Source organism: Plecotus auritus, assembly GCF_963455305.1.
Source record: "Plecotus auritus genome assembly, chromosome: 10".
NCBI lineage: Eukaryota > Metazoa > Chordata > Mammalia > Chiroptera > Vespertilionidae > Plecotus > Plecotus auritus.
In genome coordinates, this window is record NC_137785.1 from 4,734,418 (window position 1) to 4,755,151 (window position 20,734).

Sequence of the window (20,734 nt, forward strand, 5' to 3'; positions counted from 1 at the left end):
GAGAAAAATACCAACATTGATTGGCTGCCTCCAGCATGGTGCCCTCACTAGGGGATCAAGCCCACAACTCGGGCATGTGCCTTGACTGGCATCCTCTTGGTGGATGGGTCAATTCTCAACCATGGAATTATACTGGCTGGGCAAATTTGTTCTTTTTAAATGAAACAAAATTTTTTGAATTTTTAAATATTAAATCTATTGGGGTGACATTGGTTTCAAATTTACAATTCTATGATACAGCATCTGTATGTTATGTGACCTGCATGTTTGGGTTCAGGATCTGAAGGAGGGGCCAACACACAAATGAAAATACTAGACACAAATATGAATTATTAAGGGGTGGGGACCAGGTGGAGCCTTTTCCTTGAAGAGGCACACTGAGACCTGGGCTTATCCGCTTTTTATTCAGTTTTAGATACACATCTTGCCCTCAGTAAAGCATGGCAAACAGGTAGCAGACAGACCAAATCTAAGGTCTGTAAAGATCAGTACGGTCAGGAAATTGCTTCGAGCCACCGCCATCTCAACACGAACAATCGGTGCTTAGCGTCAGCTCTCTAATGCTCAAGGTCCATCGGCCCTCTGCGTTCCTTGGTGCACTTTCACGATAGTATTGGCAAGCAGTGGCTTCCCGCGTGTCTGTGGCATAGTGTGTTAATTCAGTTGCATTTTTGTTGCTCTTTTTAAATGACAGCTTGCATCCAACATGATGTTGTATTAGTTTTAGGTGTCCAGCATAGTGGCTACAATCATGTACTTTACAAAAGTGTTCCTTCCCCCTGATATTGCCAGTACCCACCTGGCCCCATCCATAGTTATTACAATATTATTGACTATATTCCCTGTGCTGTACTTTATATCCCCGTGACTATTCTGTAACTCCCAATCTGTACTTCTCAACCCCTTCACCTGCGGGAATTACAGTGTGCAGGCGTCCTCAAACTATGGCCCGTGGGCCACATGCGGCCCGCCGAGGACATTTATCCGGCCCGCCGGGTGCCGCTGCCTGTCCTGCTTAGCAGCCAACTCGTCCCGGGCCCGCAGTGCGCATAGGAATTTGTCCATAGTTTTTTTTTTTTTTTTTTAAACTATAGTCCGGCCCTCCAACGGTCTGAGGGACAGTGAACTGGAGCCCCTGTTTAAAAAGTTTGAGGACCCCTGGATAAATGTGGAATGGATATGTTGTTACTTGAAACGGATAGAACCAATGTGGATTATATACCAATTATAGTTTAAAAAGAGACAGAGGATGATGGATGGCCCTGGCTGGGTGGCTCAATTGGTTGAGCATCATCCTGGACACTGGAAGGTGGCAGGTTCAATTCCCGGTCAAGGCACATGCCCTGGTTGTGGGCTCGATCCCCAGTGCAGGGCATGCAGGAGGCAGCTGATGAATGATTCTCATTATTTATGTTTCTCTCTCTCTCTCTCTCTCTCCCTCTCCCTTCCTCTCTGAAATCATAAAAATATATTAAAAATAAAAAAGAGATGCCAGGTGGGTAAATACTGTCTTAGAGACTGTCTTACACGTTCAACGTTTGGTACAGTACGAGACAATTTATTCCTTCCTGGTCTTCCTCATTTCTGGTCCGTTACAAAGTGTATGTTCTGGTTAAGTAGAGTGACTGGTGTGCCAACATTCCCCCATTGCCTCTCATTCCAGGTGGAAAGGAGAGAGCCCCAGCCACGCGATGGAGAAATTCTGCTCTATCTGGAAGCACACATTTTGGGATGGAGTTGGCGATGACTTGCACTATAAAATCATCGAGGGAGGCCAGAAGTTCACATGGCTCTCCAGTTTCAAAACATCCTCCCAGCGCAGGCTGCTGACCGTGGTGCTGCAGGGCGCTGCGGGCGTGGGGAAAACCACGCTGGCCAAGAAGTGGATGCTGGACTGGGCACAGGACCACCTCCCCGAGACACTCCACTCCGCCTTCTACCTCAGCTGCAAGGAGCTGGGCCGCCAGGGCGCCTGCACTTTCGCGGAGCTCCTGGCTAGGAAGTGCCCAGACGCGCAGGAGGCCGGCCCCCAGGTCCTCGCCCAGGGGCAGAAGATCCTGGTTGTCATCGACGGCTTCGACGAGCTCCGCGTCCCCTCGGGGTCCCTCATCCATGACATCTGTGGCGACTGGAAGAAGCCGAAGCCCGTGCCCGTCCTGCTGGGCAGTTTGCTGAAGAGGAAGCTGCTGCCCAAGGCCACGCTGCTGGTCACCACGCGCCCCGAGGCCCTGGGGGAGCTGCGGCTGCTGGTGGACCAGCCGCTGTTCATCGAGGTGGAGGGCTTCCTGGAGGCGGACCGCAGGGGCTACTTCCTGAAGCACTTCGAGCAGCAGGACCAGGCCCTGCGCGCCTTCCAGGGCATGAAGGGCAGCCCGGCGCTGTTCCACATGGGCGCGGCACCCGCCGTGTGCTGGGTCGTGTGCACGTGTCTGAAGGGGCAGCTGGAGAAGGGGGAGGACCCGGCCCCCACCTGCCGGACCCCCACCTCGCTGTTCCTGCGCTTCCTGTGCGGCCAGTGCCCGCCGCCAACCCCCGGCTGCGGCCCCGCCCCGCGCCTCCCCACTGCGCTCCACGCCCTGAGCCTCCTGGCCGCCCGGGGCGTCTGGGCGCAGACGTCCCTGTTCGATGGCGAAGACCTCGGGCAGCTGGGGGTCAGCGAGTCCGACCTGCGCCCTTTCCTGGACGGCAAGGCCCTGCAGGCGGACGCGGACTGCGAGGGCTGCTACGCCTTCCTGCACCTCAGCGTCCAGCAGTTCCTGGCCGCCCTGTTCTACCTGCTGGACGGCGCGGGGCGGGGGGACGCGGGCGGCTGCTGCGCGCAGGACATCGGGGACGTGCGTGCGCTGCTCTCCAAGGAGGAGCGGCTGCGGAACCCCAGCCTGACCCGCGTGGGCTACTTCCTGTTCGGCCTGGCCAACCAGGAGCGGGCCCGGGAGCTGGAGGCCACCTTCGGCTGCCGCGTGTCCCTGGACGTGAGGCAGGAGCTGCTGCGAGTGACGTGCGCCCGGGACTGGCCCTTGTCCTCCAGGGCGGACACCAGGGAGCTGATGCGCTGCCTCTACGAGTCTCAGGAGGAGGCGCTGGTGAGGGAGGCCCTGGCGCCCGTCACGGAGCTGGCCCTGCACCTGCAGAGCGAGCGGGACCTCGTGCAAGCGGCCTTCTGCCTCAGGCACGGCCAGGCCCTGCGCAGGCTCTCGCTGCAGGTGGAGAAGGGGATCTTCCTGGAGAACGACGGCGTCTGGGAGCCGGGCATGTGGGCGGAGCGGTAAGGACTCGCCTTTCCTACTCCACTTGTTTTTATTTTTTTAAAAAAATATTTTTATAGATTTCAGAGAGGAAGGGAGAGGGGGAGAGAGAGAGAGAGAGAGACATTAATGATGAAAGAATCACGGATCCGCTGCCTCCTGCACGCCCCCTACTGGGGATGGAGCCCGCAACCCGGGCGTGTGCCCTGACCGGGAATCCAACCGTGACCTCCTGGTTCATAGATTGATGCTCAACCACTGAGCCACGCCGGCTGGATTTGTTTCTTTCTTTAAAGTTTAATATTTTTTAAAAATACATATTTTATTGATTTCAGAGAGAGGAAGGGAGAAGGAGAGAGATAGAAACATCAATGATGAGAGAGAACCATCCACCGGCTGCCCCCTGACGCCCCCCACTGGGGACGGAGCCCACAACCCAGGCATGTGCCCTTGACTGGAATTGAACCGGGGACCCTTCAGTCCACAGGCCCACGCTCCATCCACTGAGCCACACGGGCCAGGGCTAAAGTTTAATTTTGATGGTTGACGTGATGACAGATGTCCCCTGTTTCTCCCTCCCATCCTTCCTCCACCCTCTGCCCTGACCGGCGATGGAGCCCGCAGCCTCGGTGTATCCGGACGATGCTCTTAAACAACCGAGCTACCCGGCCAGGGCTGTACTGTTAAGAGGCGCTCGTCTCTGTCACTTCCTGCTAGGTCCCAGCAGGACCATCACGCTCTTTGTCGCTGGACGGAGCTCTGCTCTGTGCTGAGTTCCAACAAGAACCTGACGTTTCTGGAAGTGAGCCAGAGCTTCCTGAGCCACTCTTCCGTGAGGATTCTGTGTGAGCAGATAACCCGTGTCACCTGTAACCTCCAGAAGGTGGTGTAAGTAGAAGCTCGGCTCACCTTGCAATGGCCGTCCTTGCGTGTGAGTGTGTGTGTGTGTGTGTGTGTGTTTAATCCTCACTGGAGGACATTTTCCCACTGATTTTTTTTAGAGAGAGTGGAAGAGAGAGGGAAAGACAGAGAAATATCGATGAGAGAGAAACACATCGATTGGTTGCCTCCCTCGGGTGCCCCAACTAGGGCCCGGGCTGGGGAGGAGCCTGCAACCAAGGGTACGTGTCCTTGACTGGAATCGAACCTGGGACTCTACGGTCCACAGGCCGATGCTCTGTCCACGGAGCCACACCGGCTAGGGCCACGTGTGTGTGTGTTTTAATGTGAGGGCAATATTCAAATGCCTGACCAGCCTCTGACCAGTCAGGTGCTCAGAATACAAAGAAATGAAAGGGTTTTTATCCTTTAAGGTGGCTAGTGGGAGACTCATATGTCACATTGAGTCCTTTTCATGAAATCTGGCCAAGAGCTTGGATGTATGCAAATATCTACTGTGGGTGCATTTTTAAACTATTTATATTTTGTTAGATTTATTGGGGTGACATTGGTTAACAAGATTATATAGGTTTCAGGCATACATTTCTATGTTACATGATCTGCATATTGCATTTTGTGGCCACTACCCAAAGTCAAATCTCCTTCCATTACCATATACAGGGCGTCCCCCCCGCCCCCAAATGTATATTACACTTTAACAGTTGACAGCTCAGTTTTGAAAATGAAATGTATTTCAACAAACACTGCCTTTATAATTATTCAAGTGTGTATATGCATTTTGGGGGGGGACACCCTTTACCCTTGACTACCCTGCACCCCCCTTTCCCTCTGGTAACCACCATACTGTTATCTGTGTCTATGAGTTAAAAACAACAACTCAGAATGGTCCATACCTTCAGGGAGTCTCCAATTTATTTGCTAGCTTAGAAACCTTAACTGACTGTAGCCTACATCAGTACTGCTTTGTAGAAATACAGGGACCCCCTGGGGGTATAGGGAAAAGTGATTTATTTTTACCAGAAGAAGGCAGTAGGCATTCAGGGGTTGGGGAAGAAGTGTGTGAGCTGAATGCTGAAGGAACTGATACAATCCATAGATATAAAAGCCTAATATGCTAATTGTCCCTCCGACCATTCAACCAGTCGCTATGATGTGCACTGACCCCCAGGAGGCAGACGCTCTGACTGGTAGGTTAGCTTGCTGCTGGGGTCCGGCTGATTGGGACGGGGTGAGATGGCCGTACATGCCCTGGAGCCCTCCAGCGGTCCCTCCCCAGCTTTATCGTGCACCGGTGGGGTCCCTTGGCCTGGCCTGCACCCTCTGACAATGGTTTCGCCCGATCCCCACAGGCCAGGCTGAGGGACCCCATGGGTGCAGGAATCCATGCACCGGGCCTCTAGTACAAAAAATAAGGATCCCTGACTGATGTGGCTCCGTTGGTTGGGCAGCGTTCTGTGCACCAAAAGGTTGCTGACTCAATTCCCAGCCAGGGCACAGCCTGAGTTGCAGGCTCGATCCTGTAGGGGGCGTGCAGGAGGCAGCCAATCGATGTTGTGCTCTCACATCAATGTTTCTCTCTCTCCCTCTCCCCTCCTCTCTAAAAAATCAATAAAAATATTTAACAAACAAGGGTAGGGGTATTTCATCTGGGGAATCCATGGGCAAAGATTCTGTCTTTCCCCATCACCCTATACTTCTTCCACACACAGCCCCTCATTTTTTTTTTCCAGCTATTAATTCCACTGGCTTGTTCTTCAAGTCAGTGTATCAGACCATCTTCTCCTTTTTTTCTTTTCTTGTTAATCCTCACCTGACAATATTTTTTCCATTGGTTTTCTTTTTAGAGAGAATGGAAGTGGGGGGGGGGTGGAGAGAGAGAGAGAGAGAGAGAGAGAGAGAGAGAGAGAGAGAGAGAGAGAGACATCCATTGGTGCCTCCCGCACAACCCCTACGGGGATGGGAATCGAACCCATGACCCTTCGGTGTGCAGGGCCCATCTCCCCTTTCCCATCCTGGCGTGTGACGTCCCATCTCACTCGGGGTCCAGAGCACCAACCAATTTCAGCAGCCAAGATGGGACCCCTCCCTTCTGTGTTTCCCAGGATTAAGAACGTCTCCCCGGTGCACGCCTATCGGGACTTCTGTCTGGCTTTGGTGGGTAAGAAGACCCTGACGCACCTGATCCTGGAAGGCAGCGTGCACTGCGACAGCATGCTGCTGCTGCTGCTGTGTGAGGCCCTAAAGCACCGGAGGTGCAACCTGCAGTATCTCAGGTACAGGGCGCGGGCTGCAGCGCCTCAGGTATTTCTCACATCGCTGTCAGGAACAGAGCAGGACTCTGATTGGTTATCACACCACATGGGGGCGGGGTTTCAGCCTCTACACTCTCTCCAGCCGAGTAAGGAGCCTCCAACGCAAAGAGAACACGCAAACCTCTGTGGCATCCTCTAAGCGTAGGCACGTGGCACTCCCGGCGGCATGCTGCCTTTCTGCTGTGACCCAGAGCAGCCCTCGACCTGAACTGCCCACTCCATAACCCCCTAGCCTAGAAGCATCCAGGCTCCTGGTGGCTCACTCCGTCTGGAGAGGCCCCTTCGTCAGTGAAGACCCATCACATCGTTCTGATTGTCATCACCCAGCTTTAGGGCAGCGTTTTTTTCCCTTTACTTATTTATATTGTTGACACTATTACAGGTGTCCCCCATTCTCCCTCCCCCTTTGCCCACATCCACGCAGGCCCTGCCCCCTTCTCTCTGGCCATGACCACACTGTGGTCTGTATCGATGGGTTATGCCTATGTTTTTTGTCTAATCTCGTCGGCTTCTTTCATTCAGTCCCCTCTGGTGCTCTGTCCGTCTGCTCCATGCACCCGCGCCTCTGGTTCTAGCTTGTTCATCAGTTTATTTTGTTCATCAGATTCCACACATAAGTGAGATCATATGGTATTTGAGTCTTTCTCTGACTGGCTCATGTCACTTAGCATAATGCTCTCCAGGTCCATCCATGCTGTCGCAAAAGGTAAGAGTTTCTTCCTTCTTTTTATGGCTGCAAAATATCCCGTTGCATAAATGTACGACAGCTTTTTTTTTTTTTTTTTTTTTTTTTTTTTTTTTTTTTACTCCTTTATTGATGGGCACTGGGCTGCTTCCAGATCTTAGCTATTGTAAATAATGCTGCTATGAACATAGGGGTGCATATATTCTTCTGAGTTGGTGTTTTGGGATTCGTAGGATCCATTCCCAGAAGTGGGATCCTCCGGTCACTCGGCAGTTCCGTTTTCAATGTTTTGAGGAAACTCCATACTGTCTTCCCGAATGGCGGCACCAGTCCCCATTCCCACCGACAGTGCACAAGTGTGTCCTTTTCTCCACACCCTCGCCAGCATGTGTGGTGTGTGGATTTATTGATGGCAGCCATCCTGACAGGTGTGAGGTGATACCTCGTTATTAACTTGCAAAGATCTTGCACAGAGTAAGTCGGACAATAAGGTTGTCCTGGAGTCCCACGCTCTGATCTGTCTGTAGGGGTAGCCGGGTTTCAGAGCTCAAGAGAACGGATTCATGGATTCCCTCCGTGTCCTCCCAGTGCACAGAGGGGGTTCCCAATTCTCATCCTTGCAACTCCTAAACTCAACACCTGGACAGAGTTTTGGACCTGGCTGCCTCAGGTCAAATTGTAACTCATTGTTTTAATTTGCATATTCCCTAATAACTTGTGAAGTTGAACTTTTTGAGTATCAGGCATCAACTTTTTTTTTTCCCCTCCTATAGAATCCTTTTATAAAATTTTATTTTTTAAAAAATCCTCACATGAGGATATGTTTTTAATTGATTTTTGGAGAGAGGAAGGGGGAGAAAGAGATGTGATGTGAGAGAAACATCAATCGGTTGCCTCCCATAAGCCCCTGGCCAGGGAATCAAACCTGAAACCTAGGTATGTACCCTGACCGGGAATTGAACTCATAACCTTTCTGGTGTACGGGACGAAACTCCAACCAACTGAGCCACACGGCGAGGGCTCCCCTATAGAATCATATATCTAGACCAGGGGTGGGCAAACTTTTTGACTCGAGGGCCACAATGGGTTCTTAAACTGGACCAGAGGGCCGGAACAAAAGCATGGATGGAGTGTTTGTGTGAACTAATATAAATTCAAAGTAAAGGAGCGGAGGGGAGAGCAAGAGAACCGGATAGAACAGCCAGATCTGGCCCGCGGGCCGTAGTTTGCCCACGGCTGATCTAGACCCAAGTGAGAATAAGACAGACTCGGGCAGAGAATGTGATGATCATATTAAAAAAATGAGAAGCAAAAAAAATAACAGGTCATGTTGGTGACACTTCACACAGAATTGTATTACAGATTTGAGAGGAGGCTGGACAGTGATTGAACGGCCATGGGGATATTTGAAGAAAAGCCAACGAGATCCACTTTCTCCAATCCTTTAGGCCAGGGTTGGCTACATGTTGAAGTAGAATGAGATGAGCATCCAGGATACAGTCTTGGCAGGCAGCATGAGCCTGTAGGGTCTCTGTCCTCCCAGGAGAATGACTTCCCCCCATGTATCCCACAGGTTGGGGTCTTGTTCTGATTTCACTCAGCAGTTGAATGACTTCTCCTTGGCCCTCGAAGTCAACCAGTCCCTGCAATCTCTGGACCTCACAGCCAGTGAGCTCGGGGATGAGGGCGTCAAGTTGCTGTGCGGGAGCCTGAGGCACCCAAATTGCTTCCTACAGTGGTTGTCGTAAGTGTCTTCCTCTTCTCCCACGGGGCACCTTTGTGTTTAGATCTGGGACCACCTAGAGGAGAGCGATGGGAACACCCTTATTTGCTGGACACCCTAGTGATGTAGGCAACACCTGGTTTATTGATGGTCACCATTCTGACAGGTGTGAGGGGATACCTCATTTCCGTTTCTGGTCCCAGGTGGATGAATCCTACATTTTTGCTTGCCCTTCTCTCCTTTCTGGTCCCTCATGGCTCAAGATAGAGAGGGTGTGTGTGTGTGGGCGGGGGGAGTGAACCAGAAGAGCTCTTCCCGGAGAAGGTTGTGCTTTGGAAATGATCTCCCTGCCTCACCGTGGGTGTGGTGCTTCTGCAGGTTGGAAAACTGTCACCTGACTGAAGTCTGTTGCAAGGAGCTCGCCTCCACTTTGATTGTCAACCAGAGGCTGACACACCTGTGCTTGGCCAGGAACAACCTTGGAGACGGTGGGGTGAGACTTCTGTGCGAGGGTTTGAGTTACCCGGAATGTCAGCTACAGACCCTGGTGTAAGTCCCCATTGGTCCTGTGTGTGTGTGTGTGTGTGTGTGTGTGTGTGTGTGTGTGTGTGTGTGTACGTAGGACATGTAGGACAGACATAACACCACTTAATAATTCTACTTGAAGCAACCGGCAAGACCCTGCCTGCTGCAAATTAGGGAACGCTTGGGTAGAAACAGACGCTAATATTTGCCTGCCTTTCAGGGCCGAGTGGACCTTTTGGCTTCTCCCCACGCTGAGAATTTGGGATAGGAGCTAGGTTCTCGGTTCTGACACTTTTGGGTGTTCTTCGACTTCGTATAACACACTTCTTCCTGCAATTGGGAGTGGATCGAGTGACAGGGTATGGGTTGGAATCTTTATTTTTCTGCAAAGAGCCGTATTGAAAACATGCGAGGCATTGTGGGCCATAGGGTCTCCGTTCCAGTTCGTCAACTCGGCCCCCGCCATGTAACCGCGTGCAGGAATGAGTGTGGCCGTGTTCCAATAAAACGTTATTGACAAAAAAAGCCGGGGGGCGGGGGGTGGTAGGTGGAGGTGGGCAAAGGGAATGGGGCCGGAGAGAGACTGCTTTGGGTGATGGTTGTATGAGGCAGTGTGCAGAGGAGGTTTTGTTGAGTTGTACGCTTGAAATCTGTATGGTTTTGAAAACCAGCATCATCCCAATGGAAAAAGACACAAACAACACAGCCCAATGGTGATGGGCTGGATTGACCCACGGGCTGTGGTTCACTGACCTTGTTACCTGGGAACAAGCCCAGCAGGGACCGCCTGTGCCTGTTACCATCACAGGCGGGCAACATTCCAGAGGCTGTGTGGAGTTGGAGTCCTGTTTCTGCTCAGAAGTTCTATCCCGTTTTGATTTCTCTGGGGCTGTTGCTCTTCTGAAAAACTGCCTGCCAGTCATCTCTATGGCTCCTGGCACGACCCTGGAGACACCCACCTGATGTCTCAGTCTAGGGCCGTGGTCGGCAAACCGCGGCTCGCGAGCCACAGGCGGCTCTTTGGCCCCTTGAGTGTGGCTCTTCCACAGAATACCACGTGCGGGCGCGCACATACAGGGCGATTGAAACTTCGTGGCCCATGCGCAGAAGTCGGTTTTCGGCTCTCAAAAGAAATCTCAATCGTTGTCCTGTTGATATTTGGCTCTGTTGACTAATGGGTTTGCTGACCATTGGGCTAGGGTATATCACAGGGATGAAAGTTCAGCATAGGGAATACGGTCAATAATATTGCAATAACTATGGATGGTGCCAGGCGGGTATGAGGCTTACTAGGAAGGTCACGTCGTAAGGTATATCAACACCTAACCACTAGGCTGTACACCTGAAACCAACATAACGTTGTATGTCAACTGGAGTGGAAAAATGACATTTAAAAGGTAAAGACAAAAAATAATAGACCTTAATCCAGACATGCCCCAATCATTTAAGTCCAAAATGGAAAAAAACCCAAGTATTCAGCTTATAGTAGTGGATAGAGACAATGAAAAGAAAAATAATCTCTCCTACACAGTATTCATTAGAAGAACAAAAATTTCATATATGACATGTAGACAGTCTTATTATTGTTTTAAATTTTTTCCTTTGAATTTATCGGGGTGACACTGGTTAACAAAATCACACAGGTTTCAGGTGCACAGTCCTATAACACATCATCCATACACTGTACTGTGTGCTCAACTCTGCAAGTCAAGTCTCCACCCATCACCATCTATTCCTCCTAGACCTCCTTCACCACCCCAGCAATCGCCACGCTGTTGTTGTGTCCATGAGATTTTTTTTTTTTCTTTCCCTCAATCCCACTCTACCCAGTCCCCCTGTGCCCAACCCGGGTATGTGCTCTTGACTGGAATCAAACCTGGGACCCTTCGGTCCACAGGCCAGTACTCTATCCACTGAGCCAAACCGGCTAGGGCGTGTTAGTTCATTTTGTTCATTGGATTCCACATATGAATGATGGAATGTGAACTGGAATTGAAACCTGGAGAAAATAAAAATGAGCTAGAACTCAGATTCAGTCTCAGGTTGGTCTGTACCCAGAGCCCAAGGTGTTGACCTATAATACGTTACTATTCTAGGAATACCCACGTCTTAGGAGGTATGCGTATGTTTATCTATAATAAAAGGAGGCAGCCTGGCCGGTGTGGCTCGGTGGTTGAGCATGGACCTAGGAACCAGGAGATCCCCGTTCAATTCCCGGTCAGGGCACATGCCTGGGTTGCAGGCTCCATCCCCAGCATGGGGCGTGCAGGAGGTGGCTGATCCATGATCCTCTCTCATCATTGATGTTTCTCTCTCTCTGTCTCCCTCTCCCTTCCTCTCTGATATCAATAAAAATGTATTTAAAAAATAAATAAAAGGAGGCAGGCAAAGGTGAGTCTCACCCTCGACCCCCCCCCCAGGCAGGTAGAAATAACGTAACCATCATTCCATTTGTCTGTTATGCACACGTCTAACCGGAAGTATATGGCTCCAGGCAGAAGACCCCTCTTCTTCTGACCGTCTTTTCCGTAGGTTGTGCCAATGCAGCATAACCAGACGCGGCTGCAAACACATCTCTGACTTTCTCCAAGGAGACTCCAGCCTGACCCTCTTGGACCTGAGTCTCAACCCCATCGCGACTGGGTTGTGGTTTCTTTGTGAGGCATTGAAGAAGCCAGGATGCAACCTCAAATGCCTGGGGTAGGTCCTTCTGCTCCTGTTCTAGGTGTTTTGGAACTAGTTAAACTCTCGGAGATAGTTTGGGGGAGGGGGGGAGGAGAGAGGGAGAGAATGTGATATGCAGGTAAGTGGGTGGTTACAAAGGCACTCGGGGCCTGGAGGAGTGGATGTAGGTGCCCATACTGCTTCTTGTTAGTTTGGAGGTGCAGCTTAGTATCTCAGCTACATTGTCCTTTAGTTTTTTGTTTTTTTTCTTGTATCATCTTCCCAAGGAAGAATTCACTGACTGCCCTGGTTGGTATGTTCAGTGGTTAGAATGTTGACCTATGGACCAAAGGGTTGTGGGTTCGATTCCTGGTCAAGGCCACATAACCTGGGCTGCAGGTTCGATCCCTGGCCATGGTCAGGTGTGTGTGGGAGGCAATCAATCAATGTGACTCTCACACACCACTCTCTCTCTCTTCCCCTTCTTCCCTCCCTTCCACTCTCTAAAAATAGATGGAAAAAATATCCCTGGGGGAGAATTAACAACAACAAAATTCACTGACCACCATCAACCTACCTAATCCTTCTCTCTGGCTGACTTAGCCCAACAACTGTTCATATGGTCTTCAAGGCAGGAACTGGGTGGAGAGGAGTAAGGGGGGCGGGACAGGGAGAGGAGTAAGGGGGGGGGGAGGGGGAAGGGGACCTCTGTAATACTCTATGTCCCTAAAATAAGCTCTATGGAGAAAACAATTTACCCCATTTCACTACCAGGTCCCCTGCAGGCCGGAGCGTGGCTGGCTCCCAGCAGGGTCCCAATAAGGACTTGTTTCCTCGAGAGTGATCGGCACCCGTTTTCCTTCCTCAACAGGCTCTGTGGCTGCTCCCTCCCATCTTTCTGCTGGCAGGACCTGGCGTCTGCCCTGGCCAGCAACCAGAGGCTGGAGGTCCTGGACCTGGGCCAGAACTCCTTGGGGCAGAGTGGGATCACCGTGCTCTTCGAGGCCCTGAAGCAGAGACCCAGCCCTTTGAAGAGGCTCCGGCTGAGGGCCGACGAATCCAGCGCCCAGACCCAGAAGCTGCTGAAGGAAGTGAGAGACAGCAACCCCAAGCTGAACATCGACTGCAAGGCTGCCCGAGCGGCCAGCTCCTTCTACTGCGAATTCCCTTTCTTTACGCCCCAAGATAACTTTCCAGTTATCTGCTAGTCTCTCTGGCCTGCTAGTCTCTCTGGCCTGCTAGTCTCTCTGGCGGAGACCTGACGGTCAATATTAATTACTGGGTCAAAGTGGAGAAGGGAGCCGACGCTCTCTGCTCTCCAGTGTATAGGAAGTTGTTCTGTACGAGTCACCTACATACTTGATGTCAAATGTCTGTGTTGTTTTCTTTTTTCACAAGGATGTGGGATAATAAAAGGCAAAGCACAATGTTTGAAGCTGCCTTTCTTTTATTTGATCTTTTACGGCTTTGTAGAGAGAGGAAGGGAGAGAGAGAAACATCCATGGGAGAACAAAATAGATCAGCTGTCTCTTGCATGCCCCCTAATGGAGGTGGAGCCCACAACCCGGGCATGTGCCCTGGCGGGGAATGGAACCAGCAACCCTTTGGTGCACAGGACGATGCCCAACCAACTGAGTCACACCAGTGAGGGCAATTTTTAATTTTTTTAAATCTTCACCTGAGGACATGCATATATATTTTTTTAAGAGAAGGGGAAGGAAATGTGTGTGTGTGTGTGTGTGTCTGTGTGTGAGTGTGTGTGTGTGTGTGTGTGTGTGTGAGAGAGAGAGAGAGAGAGAGAGAGAGAGAGAGAGAGAGAGAGAAAGAGAGAGAGAGAGGAACCAACGAGTGAGAGAAACATCAATCTGTTTCCTTCCACAACCTTGCTGACTATGGAATCTAACAGGAAACCCGGGCATGTGCCCTGACCAGAATCAAACCTTTCAGTGCACAGGATGAAGTTCCAACCAACGGAGCCCCATGGGTTGGGGTGAACCTGCATGTATCAATATGCCCCAAAGCTAACTTAGCATAAACTTGACGCTTGGCATACTTAGTCTAGGAAAAAATACTAATGACGTTGATGATGGTTGATTTTTCTCCCCCTGTTTTTCTGTGCCACCTCAGGTATTTCTTGGCCTGACTCAGTGGTCGGCAAACTCATTCGTCCACAGAGCCAAATATCAACAGGACAACAATTGAAATTTCTTTGGAGAGCCAAATTTTTTAAACTTCAACTTCTTCTAATGCCACTTCTTCAACATAGACTCGCCCAGGCCGTGGTATTTTGTGGAAGCGCCACACTCAAGGGGCCAAAGAGCCGCATGTGGCTCGCGAGCCGCAGTTTGCCGACCACTGGCCTAACTTAATAGTAGCCCCATGGGTCGCCATGATTGGTGTAGTTTATGATATTCGAATGCAGGAGTTGGTAAGTTTTTTTTTTTTTCCTATAAAGGGCCAGATAGCCAATATTTAGGTTTTGCAGACTACATGGTCACGGTGACAATGATTCAACGTTGCTGTTCCAGTGCAAAAGCAGCCGTAGACAATATGTTAATGAGGGGGCGTGACTGTGTTCCAATAAAACGTGATTTACAAAAACAGGCAAGGGGTCACATTTGCCTCACGGGTCCTAATTTGCCCAGCCCTGCTCTAATCTATCCTGTTGTTTTTCAGTCCTCACAAGGATATTTCGCCGATTTTTAGAGAGGAAGGGAGACGGAGAAACATGGATTGGTTGCCTCCCGTACTCACCCCAACTGGGGATCGAACCTGAAACTTTTTGGAGCGTGTCACGATGCTCCGGCCAACTGAGCTACCTGGCCAGAGCTAATCAATTCTGTTATTGATGAAGCACAGATCTGATCACATCACAGTTCGCTTTAAACTTTCAATAATTCCCTGTGTGCAACCCATTTCCAGGGAGAACACAGCCTCTGTGATCCACAACCTATTGCTGGTAATTCATAGAAAAGCAGCAAAGCCACTTCAGAACGTCCTTTAGAAAGTAAATTCAAAAAATTAAATTCTTTGAGCACTAATTCCTAGACACTGATAAAAGTGAGTCATTTCTATTTTCCCTCAAAAATCTTTTTGTTTATCCTCTCCCGAGGGTATTTTTCCATTGATTTTTCAAGGAGAGTGGAAGAGAGAGGGAAAGACAGAAATATTGATGTGAGAGAAACACATCGATTGGTTGCCTCCTGCACGAGCCCCAACCAGGGCCCAGGCTGGGGAGGAGCCTGCAACTGAGGTACGTGCCCTTGACCGGGATCAAACCCGAGACCCTTTGGTCTGCAGGCTGATGCTCTATAAACTAAGCAAATCCACTAGGGCTCCACCAAGTTTTTAAAAATTATACATTTTTATTGATTTCAGAGAGGAAGGGAGAGGGAGAAAGAAACATCAGTGATGAGAGAGAATCATTGATCGACTGCCTCCTGCACGCCCCACACTGGGGATCGAGCCGGAAACCCAGGCATGTGCCCTTGACCTGGAATCGAACTGTGACATCCTGGTTCATAGGTCGACACTCAACCACTGGGCCACACCGGCTGGAGAATTATTGTATTTTTCAATTACAGGTGATATTCAGTATTTTATAGTAGTTTCAGGTATACAACATAATAATTAGACATATAACTTCTGAAGTGATCCCCTCCTAATATTTCAAGTATCCACCTAGCACCATACATATATTTATGACAACATTATTGACTACTAGAGGCCCGGTGCATGAAATTCGTGCACAGGTAGGGTCCCTAGGCCTGGCTGGTAATCAGGTTCAATCTGTGGGTGACTGGTGGGGCAGTCGGGGGGGCCCCCACTGGCACCCACCTTGGCTGGCCTGGCGCCACCCACTCATTGGCCCCGCCCCCTGCCACAGCCGACGGTTGCCTCCCTCTGCAGGGTGACCAGTGGGGAAATCGGGGGGAACTCCCTCCTGGTACCTGCCTTGGCTGGCCTGGGGCCTGTGGGCGGGGGGCAGCTCTTACGTTGAGCGTTTGCCCCCTCGTGGTCAGTGCGCATCATCGCGACCAGTCGTTCCGCTGTTCGGTCAATTTGCATATGAGGGTTTTATTATATAGGATGTGCCCTGTGCTGTAACTGCTAATTTACACTCCTTAATCCCTTCACCTTTCCCACCCAGCCCCCAAAGGCCCTCCCATCTGGTCGCAGTCGGCCTGTTCTCTGGGTCTATGAGTCTGTTTCCACTTCGGTGGTTTAGTTTGTTCCTTAGATTCCACATGTAAGTGAAAGCGTATGGTGTTTGTCTTTCTGTGACCGGCTGCCTCTCATTTCTCTTCCACATCTTGTAACCTTTCACATTTTTCCTCCTCTGCCACATTTTGTGGGTTAAACATCACTTTCATGAGCTGAGAAAGAACGACCCAAGTGGAAGATAAAGGCCCCAAATCGACACAGAACCCTTTCTTAACTCAAGTACGGAAGTAGACGGGCTTAACTTAGTCACTCATGTTCTCAAGTGAGGACAGTTTTGCCCCATAAGGGATACTTGGCAATGTCGAGAGAGAGAGAGAGAGAGAGAGAGAGAGAGAGAGAGAGAGAGAGGCAAAATACATCAAGTTTACTGTTTTAATCATTTAAAGCGTGCAATTCAGTGGCATTTGGTGTATTCACAATGCTGACCACAGGGTGGGGGTGGGGAAGAGAGGCAGAGGTGGGACATTCTATCATAGACCACAGGGGGGGCAGAGGTGGGACATTCCATCATAGACCACAGGGGGGGCAGAGGTGGGACATTTCATCATAGACCATGGTGGGGGGAGGCAGAGGTGGGACATTCCATCATAGACCACAGGGGGGGCAGAGGTGGGACATTCCATCATAGACCACGGTGGGGGGAGGCAGAGGTGGGACATCCCATCATAGACCACAGGGGGGGCAGAGGTGGGACATCCCATCATAGACCACAGGGGGGGAGGCAGAGGTGGAACATTCCATCATAGACCACAGGGGGGGCAGAGGTGGGACATTCCATCATAGACCACCGTGGGGGGGGGAGGCAGAGGTGGAACATTCTATCATAGACCACGGTGGGGGGAGGGAGGCAGAGGTGGAACATCCCATCATAGACCACAGGGGAGGCAGAGGTGGGACATCCCATCATAGACCACAGGGGAGGCAGAGGTGGAACATCCCATCATAGACCACAGGGGAGGCAGAGGTAGAACATTCCATCATAGACGAAGGAGGGAACCAGTAGATCCACTGCTCAACCTCCCACCCTAACGCAGTCCTTAGGGTCTCTAGAGCATGCCTAGTACCGTTCTGGGACCCAGGCTCGCCGCCTGGACCTCATTCTAGCGCAGTGTTTCTCAGCGGAGGGTGATGCCAGTCTCCCCCTCTCCCAGCTCAGTATCTGGGGACACTTTTGGTTGTCACAACCCGGGGAGGAGATGGTCCTGGCACCTGCTGGGTGGACTCCAGAGATGCTGCTAGACACCCCACAATGCACAGTACAGCCCCCCCCCACCACCCCGACAGCAAAGAATTATCTGGTCCCACATTTCCACAGTGCTGAGGCTCGGAAACCCTGGCTTTAGCCGATCCTTTGCCAGAAACTAAGAACCACCTGGGGCCCCTCAATGAGGGCAAAGGCAGGCTTGCAAGTCCAGGGCGATTCTCCAAACTCAGCTCAGAGTGAGACACCCCTCTTCCCAGAGAACTCTGCATTAGGGTCCGTGCCAGTGAAAAGAGGTAAAGCAAAGCTGGAAGAGATAAACAGGCTGAGACATTTTTTCAAAGTTCTCTACCCGGCCCTGCTGACCTCTCCACTCACCTCTCACAAGGGTTCTCCCAGCTCCCTCTGCTCCAGCTGAGGGTGCACCCACCTCAGGCTCTGCCCTTGCTGCTCTCTGCCCGGCGGTGGGTGTTCTAGGTGTTGCAGCCAAGTCTCACATCACGCCTTCTCAGCACAGCCACCACCTCCTCGCCCTGCTGTGGCCCGACCAGATCCCATGCAGGCCCCTCCCACCATACGTGCCTTCTCCCATCACCCTGTCTATAGCCTTCTAAACCACGGGTTATCTGGGGGGTGATTTTTGTCCCCAAGGAGACACTTGGAATTATCCAGAGATATTTTTGGCTGTCACAGTTGGTGGGGGTGTGAGTGTGTGCTCCTGGCATCTGCTGGCTAGAGGGCAGGGGTGCAGCTTGACATCATACAGTGCCCAGGAGGGTCACTGCTGTGGAATGAACTGTGTGTCTCTCCCCCCAGCCCCAAATGCACATCTTGAAGCCCTAACCCTCCTCGTGTGACTGTGTGTTGAGATATGGGCATGTAGGAGCTATGAAGGTTAAGGGAGGTCATAAAGGTGAGGTGCTAACTCAGTAGGATGGGTGGTTTATAAAAAGAGGAAGCCAGACGAGATTGGGAGCGTTCAGGGTGCATATAAGCATAACCAATGGACGCAGAAGCCAAGGGGGTGAGGGCATGAGTGGGGGTGGGGGATGGGAGGGCAAAGAGGGATAAGGATATGTATGTAATACCTTAATCAATAGAGAAAAAAATGTAAAAAAATAAAAAGAGGAAGCCAGTGGTATCAGTCTCCAGGTGCGTGCATGGAAGAAAGTCCATCTGTAAACCAGGGAGAGCTCTTGTTTTAGGTTTATTGCTTTTAAAATATATATATTTTTATAGATTTCAGAGAGGAAGGGAGAGGGAGAGAGAGAGAGAAACATCAACGATGAGAGAGAATCATGGGTCAGCTGGCTCCTGCACGGCCCCTACTGGGGATCGAGCCTGCAACCTGGGCATGTGCCCTTGACTGAATTGAACCTGGGACCTTTAGGTTCGCAGGTGGATGCTCTAACCACGGAGACAAACAAGCTAAACAGAGAAAAAGATTTAAAATTTTTTTTTCAGTTTTGCTCACAGTTCGACCTCCTATTTCTTTTTAAAAATTTAATACTTATTTTTTCCCATCACCATTTATCCCCTCTATTCCCTCTTAATTTTACCTTTTGCTATAGCATGGGTGGACCTGGAGAACATGACGCTAAGAGAAATAAGCCCGTCGGAGAAAGGCAAGCACCATCTGACTTCACTCATATAGAGAATTTAATGAACAAACCGAATTACCAAGCAAAACAGAGACAGACTCATGGGTAGAGAGCAGGCAGACAGCTCTGGTGGGGGGACATGTGGTAGGGGTGGGGGGAGGTCGGTGTTGGAGGTGGTGGTGGAGGGATTGAGCAAAAAAGCAACAAAAGAGAGAGAGAACTCATGGTCATGGACATCTTGGTTTTTTATGTTAACCATATGTAATGCAGCATTTTACACAACAATGACATTCATTTGTTAAGTTAAACAAGTGACTTCTACCATGTAAACATAGGTGATATATATGTCATAGCTGATCTAAAGGAAAAGAAGCTTAATAGGCAAGTTGAGGACAATGTGTGTTAGGGTTTGTGAGACTTTTCAAGTGAAATGCAGGAACGTGGACGTCGAAAGTATTTACCGATGACTATATGTCAATCAAAATGCCGTGAGTTGCAATTGATACATATATGTACCAGAGAAAACGTGATGTGATTACAAATAAATTATTTATATGACCTGATATTATATTGTGTGTATTATATTATACACTCCCGTAATTTATTAGAAGACAGACAACCCTTTCAAGTGTTTATATATAATCAACATTCACTTTTTAAATTAGATTTATTGGGGTGACACTGGTTAATAAGATGATATAGGTTTCAAGTGTAAAGTTTGATCAGCTTGAAGAATAAAAATGTTTTAAAGTTAAAAAAGAAAGATTCCCCAGAAAAAAATAAAATAAAATAAAGAGGGCTGGCTGAGTGGTTCAGTTGGTAGGAGCGTTGTCCTGATATGCTAAGGTTTCGGGTTCGATCCCTGATCAGGGCACATACAAGACTCCACTAATGACCTTAGCTGGTTTGGCTCAGTGTATAGAGTGTCAGCCTGTGGATTCAAGGTTCCCGGGTTCGATTCCGGTCAAGGGCACATGCCCAGGATGCGGGCTTGGTCCCCTGTGGGGGTGTGCAGGAGGCAGCCAATCAGTGATTTCCTCTCATCATTGATGTTTCTATCTCTCTCTTCCTCTCTGAAATCAATAAAAATATATTAAAAAAAAAAAAGAATCAACCAATGGCCTAGCTGGCATGGCTCAGTGGTTGAGCATCGACCTATGAATCAGGAAGTCACAGTTCGATTTCCAGTCAGGGCACATGCCCGGGTTGAGGGCTCGGTCCCTAGTGTGGGGTGTGCAGGAGGCAGCCAGTCAATTATCCTCTCATCATTGATGTTTCTATCTCTCTCTCTCCCTCTCCTTTCCTCTCTGAAATCAATAAAAACATATTAAAGAATCAACTAATGGATGCATAAATAAGTGGAGGAACAAATCAATGTTTCTCTCTCTCTCTCTCTCTCAAAATCAATAATAAAAAAGAAACATACACTCTTGTACTGAACCTTCTGGAAAAAAAAAAGTTTATATATAACCTCTACCTGACCAGAATGTCAAAAGACAAGTAGCCATAAGAACGCTTGTTGTGAGCAATAATAAAAATATATATCTCTAGCCCTAACTGGTTAGGCTCAGTGGCTAGAACATCGGCCTGGGAACCGAAGGGTCCCGGGTTTGATTCCAGTCAAGGGCATGTACCTTGGTTGCAGGATCCTCCG

At 50.0% G+C, this 20,734-nt stretch overlaps 1 protein-coding gene across 1 annotated transcript; it reads left to right on the forward strand.

Moving 5' to 3' along the window:
• Positions 1–1,691: 1,691 nt before the first annotated feature.
• Positions 1,692–13,262, forward strand: LOC308235298 (NACHT, LRR and PYD domains-containing protein 2-like; the record flags this gene model as incomplete). The annotated part of the gene is made up of 7 exons (XM_080644059.1): positions 1,692–3,265; positions 3,963–4,133; positions 6,248–6,418; positions 8,716–8,886; positions 9,244–9,414; positions 11,923–12,090; positions 12,926–13,262. The coding sequence occupies 7 exons, from the start codon at positions 1,692–1,694 to the stop codon at positions 13,260–13,262; spliced, it is 2,763 nt and encodes a 920-aa protein (XP_080500185.1).
• Positions 13,263–20,734: the final 7,472 nt, after the last annotated feature.